Genomic DNA, 14,150 nt, shown 5'->3' on the forward strand with positions numbered 1-14,150 from the left:
CACCCGATTACAAAACAATACATACTAATAACAATAATATTAATCACCTAATGACAAAACAATAAATAATCATACTAATAATAATAACAATAATAACAATAATATTAACAACCCGATGACAAAACAATAAATATTAATAATAATAATATTAATGACCCAATGACAAAACAATAAATAATAATACTAATGATAATAACAATAATCACTTGATGACAAAACAATAAATAATGATAACAATAATAATAATCACCCGATGACAAAACAATAAAAATTATTAACAATAATAACATAATATTAATCACCCGATGACAAAACAATATATATTAATAACAATAATATTAATCACCCAATGACAAAACAATAAATAATAATACTAATGATAATAACAATAATCACCGATGACAAAACAATAAATAATAATAATAACAATAATAATAATCACCAGATAACAAAACAATAAATAATAATAACAATAATAATAATCACCCGATGACAAAACAATAAATATTGATAACAATAGTATTAATCACCCAATGACGAAACAATAATTAATAATACTAATGATAATAACAATAATAATAATCACCCGATGACGAAACAGGACACGGCGGTGCCCAGAAAGGCGTAGGTGAGAATGGAGCCCAGATTCCTAAAGAAAAGTTTCTGAGAGACAAAAGGAGAAGAAGAGGAAGAAAAAAGACTTTAATGAGAAAACATTCTTGCAACATTTGAAATAAATTCAGGGAAATGTTACTACACTTGAGTACAGGCGGATGTATCCACCTAAATATCGACACTCTTTTATATCTTTATTTATTTGTTTAAATTTACATATTTTAGTTTGTTGCATTGTTACTTTTTATCTGTTGATTTGTGGACTTATTGTTATAATTGTAGTTATATGTATATGTTTCTATATTTTATTTTTGTGACATTGTTAATTTTTTTTATTATTTTGTGAACTTTTCATGTTTTTATAATTTTATTTACATGTATATTTTTACATATTTTATTTTTGTGACATTGTTGCTTTTTTATCTGTTGTTTTGTGGACTTTCGTGTGTGTGGGTGGCGGGGGTGGGGGGGCGGGGGGGGGAGTTTGCAAACACGATCAACTAATCTAACCAGTTTTAGAACAGACATGTGAACATTTGTTTATCTTTATGTGACCTTTAACCCCGTAAACATCACGTGTAACTATTTAAATCGCAGTACTTGTTGGCCGCCATATGCAAAGATGAAGTGGTAGAAAATGACACAAATGGACTACACAGTGTGCAGTATTTACACTACACTAACAAAGGACTACAAAAATGGCCGAAATGGTAGAAAGTATGTAGTATTTACACTACACTAACAAAGGACTACAAAAATGGTTGAAGTGGTAGAAAATGACACAATAGTCAGTACACAAATGGACTACACAGTATGTAGTATTTACACTACACTAACAAAGGACTACAAAAATGGCCAAAATGGTAGAAAATGACACAATAGTCAGTACACAAATGGACTACACGGTATGTAGTATTTACACTACACTAACAAAGGACTACAAAAATGGCCAAAGTGGTAGAAAAGGACACAATAGTCAGTACACAAATGGACTACACAGTATGTAGTATTTACACTACACTAATAAAGGACTACAAAAATGGCCGAAGTGGTAGAAAAGGACACAATAGTCAGTACACAAATGGACTACACAGTATGTAGTATTTACACTACACTAACAAAGGACTACAAAAATGTCCGAAGTGGTGGACTACACAGTGTGCAGTATTTACACTACACTAACAAAGGACTACAAAAATGGCCGAAATGGTAGAAAGTATGTAGTATTTACACTACACCAGGGGTCACCAACGCGGTGCCCGCGGGCACCAGGTCGCCCGCAAGGACCAGATGAGTCGCCCGCGGGCCTGTTCTAAAAAAAAAAAAAAAAAAAAAAAAAAAAATTTAAAAAAAAAAAAAAATTTTTTTTTTTTTTTTTTTTTTTTTAAATTAAATCTACATAGAAAAAACACAAGATACACTTTCAATCAGTGCATAAACCCAAACAACCTCCCCCATGCACACTCATCCACACAAAAGGGGTTATTTCTTTCTGCTACCAATATTCTGGTTCCCACAACATAGACAACACATCTGCAAGGGACACAGTCCCTGAAGCACACATGATTGTATAGGCTGCTGGTCCACTAACATTTTCATTAATTACTATTTTTTATGTAATTATTTTTATATTGTTTTACTTTCTTTTTTATCCAAGAAAATGTTTTTTATTTATTTATCTTATTTTATTTTATTTTATTTTTTAAAAAAGGGCCTTATCTTCAACAGACCAGGTCGTCAATGAAATTAGATTTTTTTAAAGGGTTTTTTAAACCAGGCCCAGTCCAGATAATGTCCAAGTCGGACTCAGCAACACACACCTTCATTCATGTACACAGAAAAAAATTAGGGAACACAACAGATTGCATATAATTTATAAACAAAACACTTTGCATTCCATTCGAAAGGACGTTCCCTTTAGATTTCCGATCCTTAACATTTTACATTTATCATAATTAAGCTTAAGGCCAGATTGCTGTGAAAATATGTCCAAAAGATTAAGAAGGTTCCGCAAACAATGAGGAAAAATCTTATCTTTGTGAATCAGCCTTTTCTGACATGAACTTCATCAAGAACAAACACAGAACACGCCTCACTGATGCACATCTGCAAGACTCACTCAGAGTTGCAGTGTCAAGTTACACACCAGAGTACAACACACTAGTTAACAGCATGCAATGCCAGGCTTCCCACTAACTGACAAAGAAACATATAACAGATTTGGTGCCCAGTTCAAAGTGTGACATGATTCAAAAATTTGAGAGTTTACTTTTGTATTTTACATGAGTTATTATTTGTACAAACATGGTGCAAAGTAATTCATGATTTGTTAAAAAATGTTAGTGGCTAGCTAGTTAAAATGGGATATTGTGATTTCAGTGATCATTTGAAAATGTTCAATTTGAAAAATGTGCACTTACAGAAAATATAAAAATAAAGTGTTGCATATTGATATTTATCTGTTTCTATATATATTTATTGTGAGAAATCATTAAGATGATCAGTGTTTCCACAAAGATAAATATCATTAATTATTAATAATAACAGAGTTAAAGGTAAATTGAGCAAATTGGCTACTTCTGGCAATTTATTTAAGTGTGTATCTAACTGGTAGCCCTTCGCATTAATCAGTACCCAAGAAGTAGCCCTTGGTTTCAAAAAGGTTGGTGACCCCTGCACTACACTAACAAAGGACTACAAAAATGGTTGAAGTGGTAGAAAATGACACAATAGTCAGTACACAAATGGACTACACGGTATGTAGTATTTACACTACACTAACAAAGGACTACAAAAATGGCCGAAGTGGTAGAAAAGGACACAATAGTCAGTACACAAATGGACTACAAATTATGCAGTATTTACACTACACTAACAAAGGACTACAAAAATGGCCAAAATGGTAGAAAAGGACACAATAGTCAGTACACAAATGGACTACACAGTATGTAGTATTTACACTACACTAACAAAGGACTACAAAAATGGCCAAAATGGTAGAAAATGACACAATAGTCAGTACACAAATGGACTACACGGTATGTAGTATTTACACTACACTAACAAAGGACTACAAAAATGGCCAAAGTGGTAGAAAAGGACACAATAGTCAGTACACAAATGGACTACACAGTATGTAGTATTTACACTACACTAATAAAGGACTACAAAAATGGCCGAAGTGGTAGAAAAGGACACAATAGTCAGTACACAAATGGACTACACAGTATGTAGTATTTACACTACACTAACAAAGGACTACAAAAATGTCCGAAGTGGTGGACTACACAGTGTGCAGTATTTACACTACACTAACAAAGGACTACAAAAATGGCCGAAATGGTAGAAAGTATGTAGTATTTACACTACACTAACAAAGGACTACAAAAATGGTTGAAGTGGTAGAAAATGACACAATAGTCAGTACACAAATGGACTACACGGTATGTAGTATTTACACTACACTAACAAAGGACTACAAAAATGGCCGAAGTGGTAGAAAAGGACACAATAGTCAGTACACAAATGGACTACAAATTATGCAGTATTTACACTACACTAACAAAGGACTACAAAAATGGCCAAAATGGTAGAAAAGGACACAATAGTCAGTACACAAATGGACTACACAGTATGTAGTATTTACACTACACTAACAAAGGACTACAAAAATGGCCAAAATGGTAGAAAATGACACAATAGTCAGTACACAAATGGACTACACGGTATGTAGTATTTACACTACACTAACAAAGGACTACAAAAATGGCCAAAGTGGTAGAAAAGGACACAATAGTCAGTACACAAATGGACTACACAGTATGTAGTATTTACACTACACTAATAAAGGACTACAAAAATGGCCGAAGTGGTAGAAAAGGACACAATAGTCAGTACACAAATGGACTACACAGTATGTAGTATTTACACTACACTAACAAAGGACTACAAAAATGTCCGAAGTGGTGGACTACACAGTGTGCAGTATTTACACTACACTAACAAAGGACTACAAAAATGGCCGAAATGGTAGAAAGTATGTAGTATTTACACTACACTAACAAAGGACTACAAAAATGGTTGAAGTGGTAGAAAATGACACAATAGTCAGTACACAAATGGACTACACGGTATGTAGTATTTACACTACACTAACAAAGGACTACAAAAATGGCCGAAGTGGTAGAAAAGGACACAATAGTCAGTACACAAATGGACTACAAATTATGCAGTATTTACACTACACTAACAAAGGACTACAAAAATGGCCAAAATGGTAGAAAAGGACACAATAGTCAGTACACAAATGGACTACACAGTATGTAGTATTTACACTACACTAACAAAGGACTACAAAAATGGCCGAAGTGGTAGAAAAGGACACAATAGTCAGTACACAAATGGACTACACAGTATGTAGTATTTACACTACACTAACAAAGGACTACAAAAATGGCCGAAATGGTAGAAAAAGACACAATAGTCATTACACAAATGGACTACACAGTATGTAGTATTTACACTACACTATTAAAGGACTACAAAAATGGCCGCCCAGTGCAAAGATGACAACAATAGTCAGTGTAGATGAGGATGCTCTCACCTTCTTCAGGCTGTAACCCGCATGGAAGATGATGGGAGGCAGCAGGATGTTGAAGAAGACCTCGGGGTCAAAGGTCACCTGCGCGGGAGCATCAGGGGTTATTTAGCGCAGGAGAAAAGGCGTATTTCCCCGGCTTCACCTTGCGTAACATGTCGTTCTGCTCCACGTTGTGGATGTCAGCCGAGTCGATCTGGCCCTTGAGGGTGAACTCCAGCAACCTGCCGCTGACGTTGAGCACCAGGCTGCTGGTGGGCCCCGTGGCCAGGGAGCAGCTGGGGGGGCTCCTGTTGTGGTAGCTGGTGGCGGGGATGCCGTATCGCAGGATGACGCCCACCAGCAGCCCTGCAGGACACACGAGGGAGCGTTACAAGAAGGATCTGGAAGATGCAATCTCACTTTTTCCTGTCAATAATGAAGAGCCCAACTGAGATGCTAACTGTTAGCACGTCACGCAAGCAAAAATATCAGCAAAATGAGCTGAAAAGGCTAGCATGCTAACAGTACTGTGCTAACATGCTAAAATAGCATTAATGAAATACCAAAATATATGACACTGAGGCGTATGTAGCTAAAAAAAAAATCTAGCGTGCTAATGTTAGCATGCTAAAATGCTAACTCTGACATGCGTCAAGTACCAAAATACTTTACTCCGAGGTGTAAAGTATGTTTGTTTTTTTTTAAAGCTAGCCTGCTAATGTTAGCATGCATCAAGTACCACAATCTGACTGAGGTGTATATCTACAAAATGAGCTGGAAAAAAAGCTAGCATACTAACATTAGCATGCTAACCAGTGTTAGAATAATCGTATCTAAGTTATCACACAACTTTGTGTTGCCATGAGTTCCCGGCGAGAAGACAAAAGCTGTCTTTGATCCTACCAAACAAAAGGCTCGTAAAACTCCACTGTGTAGGTTGGGAAGCAACATGAAGGTGTTCTGTTTCTTTGATGTATTGTAATCAACAGGAAGATATTGTCTTGACCCGAGATCTACAAAGTGAAGAGGAAGCAGGACCTGACTCCCCTCCAGGGACCTTTTCTTTGAACGGTTTACGACCTTTCCTTTGAACTGTTTTGTGTAATCAAAGGCGATGGCTGTTTACGACCCCTGTCCCTTTAGAAACAGCTGTTGCCATGTAATCAGGGAAAGTCCAAATAAAAGAGGATGCGTACAATCTTTGGTCAGAGCGTAGTGACACTGTGGGTACAGATGTACGCGTTTCTCCTCACTGAGCCAAATTTAATTCTGTCTCTGTTTGATTCCATGCTTCTTGTCTTGTTTATTAGATGTCATCAGTGTTTGAACCTGACAACCAGTTCTATGCTAACAGGTTAAAAAAACATGCTTACATATAGCATTAGTGAAATACCAAAGTGTATGGCAAAAAAAAATCTAGCATGCTAATGTTAGCATGGTTAAATGCTAACTTTGACATGCCTCAAGTACCAAAATATTTTACTCTGAGATGTGTACCTGATTTTTTTAAAGCCAGCCAGCTAATGTTAGCATGCATCAAGTACCACAATATGACTGAGGTGTATACCTATAAAATGAGTTAAAAAAAAAAAAAAAAGCTAGCATACTAACGTTAGCATAGTTATTCACGTTATACGTTAATTGGTTAAAACGTAACCAGTATTATTCGTCATGTAAAAAAAAATCTGAGACTGACGTGTATACCTGCTAAGTTAGCAAAAAAGGTAGCAAGCTAGTATAAGAATGCTAACGCCCGATAGCATCTAGTAACAGAAAATATAAGCAAAATTAGTTAAAAAAAACTAACAAAAGCGAGCATACTAACAGTTCTATGCTAAGAGGTTAAAAAAGCATGCTTACAGATAGCATTAGTGAAATACCAAAATATGTGGCTAAAAAAATCTAGCATGCTAATGTTAGCATGATTAAATGCTAACTTTGACATGCGTGAAGTACCAAAATATTTTACTTGGAGGTGTGTACCTGATTTTTTTTTTTATGTTAGCCTGCTAATGTTAGCATGCATCAAGTACTACAATCTGACTGAGGTGTATATCTATAAAATGAGCTGGAAAAAAAGCTAGCATACTAACGTTAGCATGCTAACCAGTATTATTCGTCATGTAAAAAAATATCTGACACTGAGGTGTATACCTGCAAAGTTAGCAAAAAAAGGTAGCAAGCTAGTATAAGAATGCTAACACCAGATAGCATCAAGTAACAGAAAATGTAAGCAAAATTAGCTAAAAAAAAATAAAAAAGCTAAATACTAACAGTTTTATGCTAACAGGTAAAAAAAAGCATGCTTACACTTACAAATACCAAAATATATGACACTGATATCAAACACAAGTAAACACTCTGCAGGACTGCTTGTATCGGACATGATATCAAACACAAGTAAACACTCTGCAGGACTGCTTGTATCACACATGATATCGCACACAAGTAAACATGTTGCAGGGCCGCTTGTATTTCACATGATATCACACTTAAGTAAACACGCTGCAGGACTGCTTGTATCGCACATGATATCACACACAAGTAAACACTCTGCAGGGCTGGTTGTATCGCACAAGATATCACACACAAGTAAACACTCTGCAGGACTGCTTGTATCACACATGATATCACACACAAGTAAACACTCTGCAGGACTGCTTGTATTACACATGATATCACACACAAGTAAACATGCTCCAGGACCGCTTGTATCACACACAAAATCTCACACACACACAAGTAAACCCTCTGCAGGACTGCTTGTATCGCACATGATATTACAGTTAAGTAAACACGCTGAAGGACCGCTTGTATCGCACATGATATCACACTTAAGTAAACACTCTGCAGGACTGGTTGTATCGGACATGATATCACACACAAGTAAACACTCTGCAGGACTGCTTGTATCGCACATGATATCACACACAAGTAAATACTCTGCAGGACTGCTTGTATTACACATGATATCACACACACAAGTAAACACTCTGCAGGACTGCTTGTATCGCACATGATATCACACACAAGTAAATACTCTGCAGGACTGCTTGTATTACACATGATATCACACACAAGTAAACATGCTCTAGGACCGCTTGTATCACACACAAATTCACACACACACAAGTAAACCCTCTGCAGGACTGCTTGTATCGCACATGATATCACAGTTAAGTAAACACGCTGAAGGGCCGCTTGTATCGCACATGATATCACACTTAAGTAAACACTCTGAAGGACTGCTTGTATCGGACATGATATCAAGCTATCACACATTTTACATGCAAGCACATATCATCACATGCTTGTTTTTTTTAATGATAACAGATCAGTATCAGATTGAGACGCCCCTCCTTGTTCTATGGTTGTCATCACACCTATTTGCCATCAAGAAGTCAAAGAAAGTCAAGAAATGTGGAGTCAGCACTCATGTGAGAAGACATTCTGGCACGTTTGTGTGGAATTGTTGTCCAGAGGTGAGGTCAGAAGCCTCTTCCACACCAAACTCTTCCCACTGAGGGCCACAAGCTGACAAATGGAAGGATGCAGGGGCCATTTTGGTCCTTTTCACCTCCAAAACCTGTACAATATATATATTTGCTTTTTAAAATGCATTTTGCATGAATGCTGATACAGGCGGAACTCACTTCAAAAACGCGAGTCAAAGATCCTCTAAAAAACAGGAGTGCTCTGCAGTACTTAAACACAACCAGTCAAAGATCCTCTCTATGACAAAAACACTGTCCTGTTTTTAGGGATAATCTGCAAAACACTACTCAAAGATCTGTCAAAGATCCTCTATTTATAACAGTGGCGCTCTGCTGTTTATAAGGACAGACAGCACTGCAAAAGTGCTAGTCAAAGATCATCTATATGACAGGAACACAGTGCTGTTTTGAAGAACATGATGCAACATGCTAGTCAAAGATCATCTATATGACAGGAACACAGTGCTGACAACAGGAAAGAGACTTGAGGATCAACTAGAACATACATGAGGATCATCTAGAACAGACTTGAGGAGCATCTAGAACATACATGAGGATCATCTTGAACATACATGAGGATAATCTACAACATACATGAGGACCATCTAGAACACACATGAGGATCATCTTGAACATACATGAGGATAATCTACAACACACATGAGGATCATCTAAAACAGACTTGAGGATCATCTAGAACATTCATGAGGATCATCTAGAACCGACTTGTAGAACATACATGAGGATCATGTAGAACATACATGAGGATCATGTAGAACATACATGAGGATCATGTACAACATACATGAGGATCATCTAGAACATACATGAACAGCATTTAGAAAATACATGAGGATCATCTAGAACAGACTTGAGGATCATATACAACATACATGAGGATAATGTAGAACACACATGAGGATCATGTAGAACACACATGAGGATCATGTAGAACACACATGAGGATCATGTAGAACACACATGAGGATCATGTAGATGAGACTTGAGGATCATGTAGAACACACATGATGATCATGTAGAACACACACGAGGAACATGATGTAGAAGAGACATGAGGATCATGTAGATGAGACTTGAGGATCATGTAGAACACACATGATGATCATGTAGTACACACATGAGGATCATGATGTAGAACACACATGAGGATCATGTAGATGAGACATGAGGATCATGTAGAACACACATGAAGATCATGTAGAACACACATGCGGATCATGATGTAGAAGAGACATGAGGATCATGTAAAACACACGTGAGGATCATGTAGATGAGACATGAGGATCATGTAGAACACATGAGGATCATGATGTAGAACACAGATGAGGATCAAGTAGATGAGATATGAGGATGATGTAGATGAGACATGAGGATCATAGAACACACATGAAGATCATGTAGATGAGACATGAGGATAATAGAACACACATGAGGATCATAGAAACACATGAGGATCATGTAGAAGAGACATGAGGAAGATGTAGATGAGACATGAGGATAATAGAACACACATGAGGATCATGTAGATGAGACATGAGGATCATGTAGAACACACATGAGGATCATGTAGATGAGACATGAGGATCATGTAGAACACACATGAAGATCATGTAGATGAGACATGAGGATCATGTAGAACACACATGAGGATCATGTAGAACACACATGAGGATCATGTAGATGAGACATGAGGATCATGTAGAACACACATGAAGATCATGTAGATGAGACATGAGGATCATGTACAACACACATGAGGATCATGTAGAACACACATGAGGATCATGGAGATGAGACTTGAGGATCATGTAGAACACACATGATGATCATGTAGAACACACATGAGGATCATGATGTAGAACACACATGAGGATCATGTAGATGAGACATGAGGAAGATGTAGATGAGACATGAGGATAATAGAACACACATGAGGATCATGTTGATGAGACATGAGGATCATGTAGAACACACATGAGGATCATGTAGATGAGACATGAGGATCATGTAGAACACACATGAAGATCATGTAGATGAGACATGAGGATCATGTAGAACACATGAGGATCATGATGTAGAACACAGATGAGGATCAAGTAGATGAGATATGAGGATGATGTAGATGAGACATGAGGATCATAGAACACACATGAGGATCAAGTAGATGAGACATGAGGATGATGTAGATGAGACATGAGGATCATAGAACACACATGAGGATCATGTAGATGAGACATGAGGATCATAGGACACACATGAGGATCATAGAAACACATGAGGATCATGTAGAAGAGACATGAGGAAGATGTAGATGAGACATGAGGATAATAGAACACACATGAGGATCAAGTAGATGAGACATGAGGATGATGTAGATGAGACATGAGGATCATAAAACACACATGAGGATCAAGTAGATGAGACATGAGGATGATGTAGATGAGACATGAGGATCATAGAACACACATGAGGATCAAGTAGATGAGACATGAGGATCATAGAACACACATGAGGATCAAGTAGATGAGACATGAGGATGATGTAGATGAGACATGAGGATCATAGAACACACATGAGGATCAAGTAGATGAGACATGAGGATGATGTAGATGAGACATGAGGATCATAGAACACACATGAGGATCAAGTAGATGAGACATGAGGATGATGTAGATGAGACATGAGGATCATAGAACACACATGAGGATCAAGTAGATGAGACATGAGGATGATGTAGATGAGACATGAGGATCATAGAACACACATGAGGATCAAGTAGATGAGACATGAGGATGATGTAGATGAGACATGAGGATCATAGAACACACATGAGGATCAAGTAGATGAGACATGAGGATGATGTAGATGAGACATGAGGATCATAGAACACACATGAGGATCATGTAGATGAGACATGAGGATCATAGAACACACATGAGGATCATAGAAACACATGAGGATCATGTAGAAGAGACATGAGGAAGATGTAGATGAGACATGAGGATAATAGAACACACATGAGGATCAAGTAGATGAGACATGAGGATGATGTAGATGAGACATGAGGATCATAGAACACACATGAGGATCAAGTAGATGAGACATGAGGATGATGTAGATGAGACATGAGGATCATAGAACACACATGAGGATCAAGTAGATGAGACATGAGGATGATGTAGATGAGACATGAGGATCATAGAACACCCATGAGGATCAAGTAGATGAGACATGAGGATGATGTAGATGAGACATGAGGATCATAGAACACACATGAGGATCAAGTAGATGAGACATGAGGATGATGTAGATGAGATGAGGATCATAGAACACACATGAGGATCAAGTAGATGAGACATGAGGATGATGTAGATGAGACATGAGGATGATAGAACACACATGAGGATCAAGTAGATGAGACATGAGGATGATGTAGATGAGACATGAGGATCATAGAACACACATGAGGATCAAGTAGATGAGACATGAGGATGATGTAGATGAGACATGAGGATCATAGAACACACATGAGGATCATGTAGATGAGACATGAGGATCATAGAACACACATGAGGATCATAGAAACACATGAGGATCATGTAGAAGAGACATGAGGAAGATGTAGATGAGACATGAGGATAATAGAACACACATGAGGATCAAGTAGATGAGACATGAGGATGATGTAGATGAGACATGAGGATCATAGAACACACATGAGGATCAAGTAGATGAGACATGAGGATGATGTAGATGAGATGAGGATCATAGAACACACATGAGGATCAAGTAGATGAGACATGAGGATGATGTAGATGAGACATGAGGATCATAGAACACACATGAGGATCAAGTAGATGAGACATGAGGATGATGTAGATGAGACATGAGGATCATAGAACACACATGAGGATCAAGTAGATGAGACATGAGGATGATGTAGATGAGACATGAGGATCATAGAACACACATGAGGATCATGTAGATGAGACATGAGGATCATAGAACACACATGAGGATCATAGAAACACATGAGGATCATGTAGAAGAGACATGAGGAAGATGTAGATGAGACATGAGGATAATAGAACACACATGAGGATCAAGTAGATGAGACATGAGGATGATGTAGATGAGACATGAGGATCATAGAACACACATGAGGATCAAGTAGATGAGACATGAGGATGATGTAGATGAGACATGAGGATCATAGAACACACATGAGGATCAAGTAGATGAGACATGAGGATGATGTAGATGAGACATGAGGATCATAGAACACACATGAGGATCATGTAGATGAGACATGAGGATCATAGAACACACATGAGGATCATAGAAACACATGAGGATCATGTAGAAGAGACATGAGGAAGATGTAGATGAGACATGAGGATAATAGAACACACATGAGGATCAAGTAGATGAGACATGAGGATGATGTAGATGAGACATGAGGATCATAGAACACACATGAGGATCAAGTAGATGAGACATGAGGATGATGTAGATGAGATGAGGATCATAGAACACACATGAGGATCAAGTAGATGAGACATGAGGATGATGTAGATGAGACATGAGGATCATAGAACACACATGAGGATCAAGTAGATGAGACATGAGGATGATGTAGATGAGACATGAGGATCATAGAACACACATGAGGATGATGTAGAAGAGACATGAGGATGATGTAGAAGAGACATGAGGAAGATGTAGATGAGACATGAGGAAGATGTAGATGAGACATGAGGAAGATGTAGATGAGACATGAGGAAGATGTAGATGAGACATGAGGAAGATGTAGATGAGACATGAGGATCATGTAGAAGAGACATGAGGAAGATGTAGAAGAGACATGAGGAAGATGTAGATGAGACATGAGGATCATGTAGAAGAGACATGAGGATCATGTAGAAGAGACATGAGGAAGATGTAGATGAGACATGAGGAAGATGTAGATGAGACATGAGGTGCTAATGAGGTGAAGATGGCGGCTGCAGTCTAGTACCGTAGATCATGGCCAGTCCGGTCTCGTGCAGGAAGCGGACAGTGCGGTGCTTGAAGAGCCAGATGGTGAGGATGGTGAGGGTGAGCAGCAGCATGAAGGTGAGGAGGTTGACGCTGTCCTGGCGGTGACTTTCCTCCGCTTCCTTCTCCGTCGCCAGCTCCTCCATCGCCGCGTCCTGCGCTCCAGCGGACGTCGCCGCGGGATGCGCCACCACCATCATCATCATCATCATCATCATTATCTTCATCATCACCGCCATCATCTTCGTCGCCGTCGTGGTCGTCGAGGACGCGGCGCGTGCTCCGCTGCGCCGTCGGGGGTCGTCCATGACTCGGAGAAGCTGCGCGCGCACACCGGCTCCTTGTTTTTACGCCATGTCAGCGCCGGGAGATGACGCACCGCCGCTTCAGAGACACACGGTGGG

At 38.4% G+C, this 14,150-nt stretch overlaps 1 protein-coding gene across 1 annotated transcript in view; it reads right to left on the bottom strand.

Moving 5' to 3' along the window:
• slc9a7 (solute carrier family 9 member 7) overlaps nt 1–14,144 on the bottom strand; it is a 54,157-nt gene extending 40,013 nt beyond the window's left edge. The window contains exons 1-4 of the mRNA XM_062039281.1: nt 13,727–14,144; nt 5,358–5,560; nt 5,219–5,296; nt 587–663 (exon numbers count right to left, since the gene is read on the bottom strand). Coding sequence (XP_061895265.1) covers nt 587–663; nt 5,219–5,296; nt 5,358–5,560; nt 13,727–14,054 — 686 coding nt within the window. The 5' untranslated portion in view covers nt 14,055–14,144. The remainder of the gene's footprint in view (nt 1–586; nt 664–5,218; nt 5,297–5,357; nt 5,561–13,726) is intronic.
• Between the last annotated feature and the right edge of the window lie 6 nt (nt 14,145–14,150).

Source organism: Entelurus aequoreus, linkage group LG27 (genome assembly GCF_033978785.1).
Source record: "Entelurus aequoreus isolate RoL-2023_Sb linkage group LG27, RoL_Eaeq_v1.1, whole genome shotgun sequence".
NCBI lineage: Eukaryota > Metazoa > Chordata > Actinopteri > Syngnathiformes > Syngnathidae > Entelurus > Entelurus aequoreus.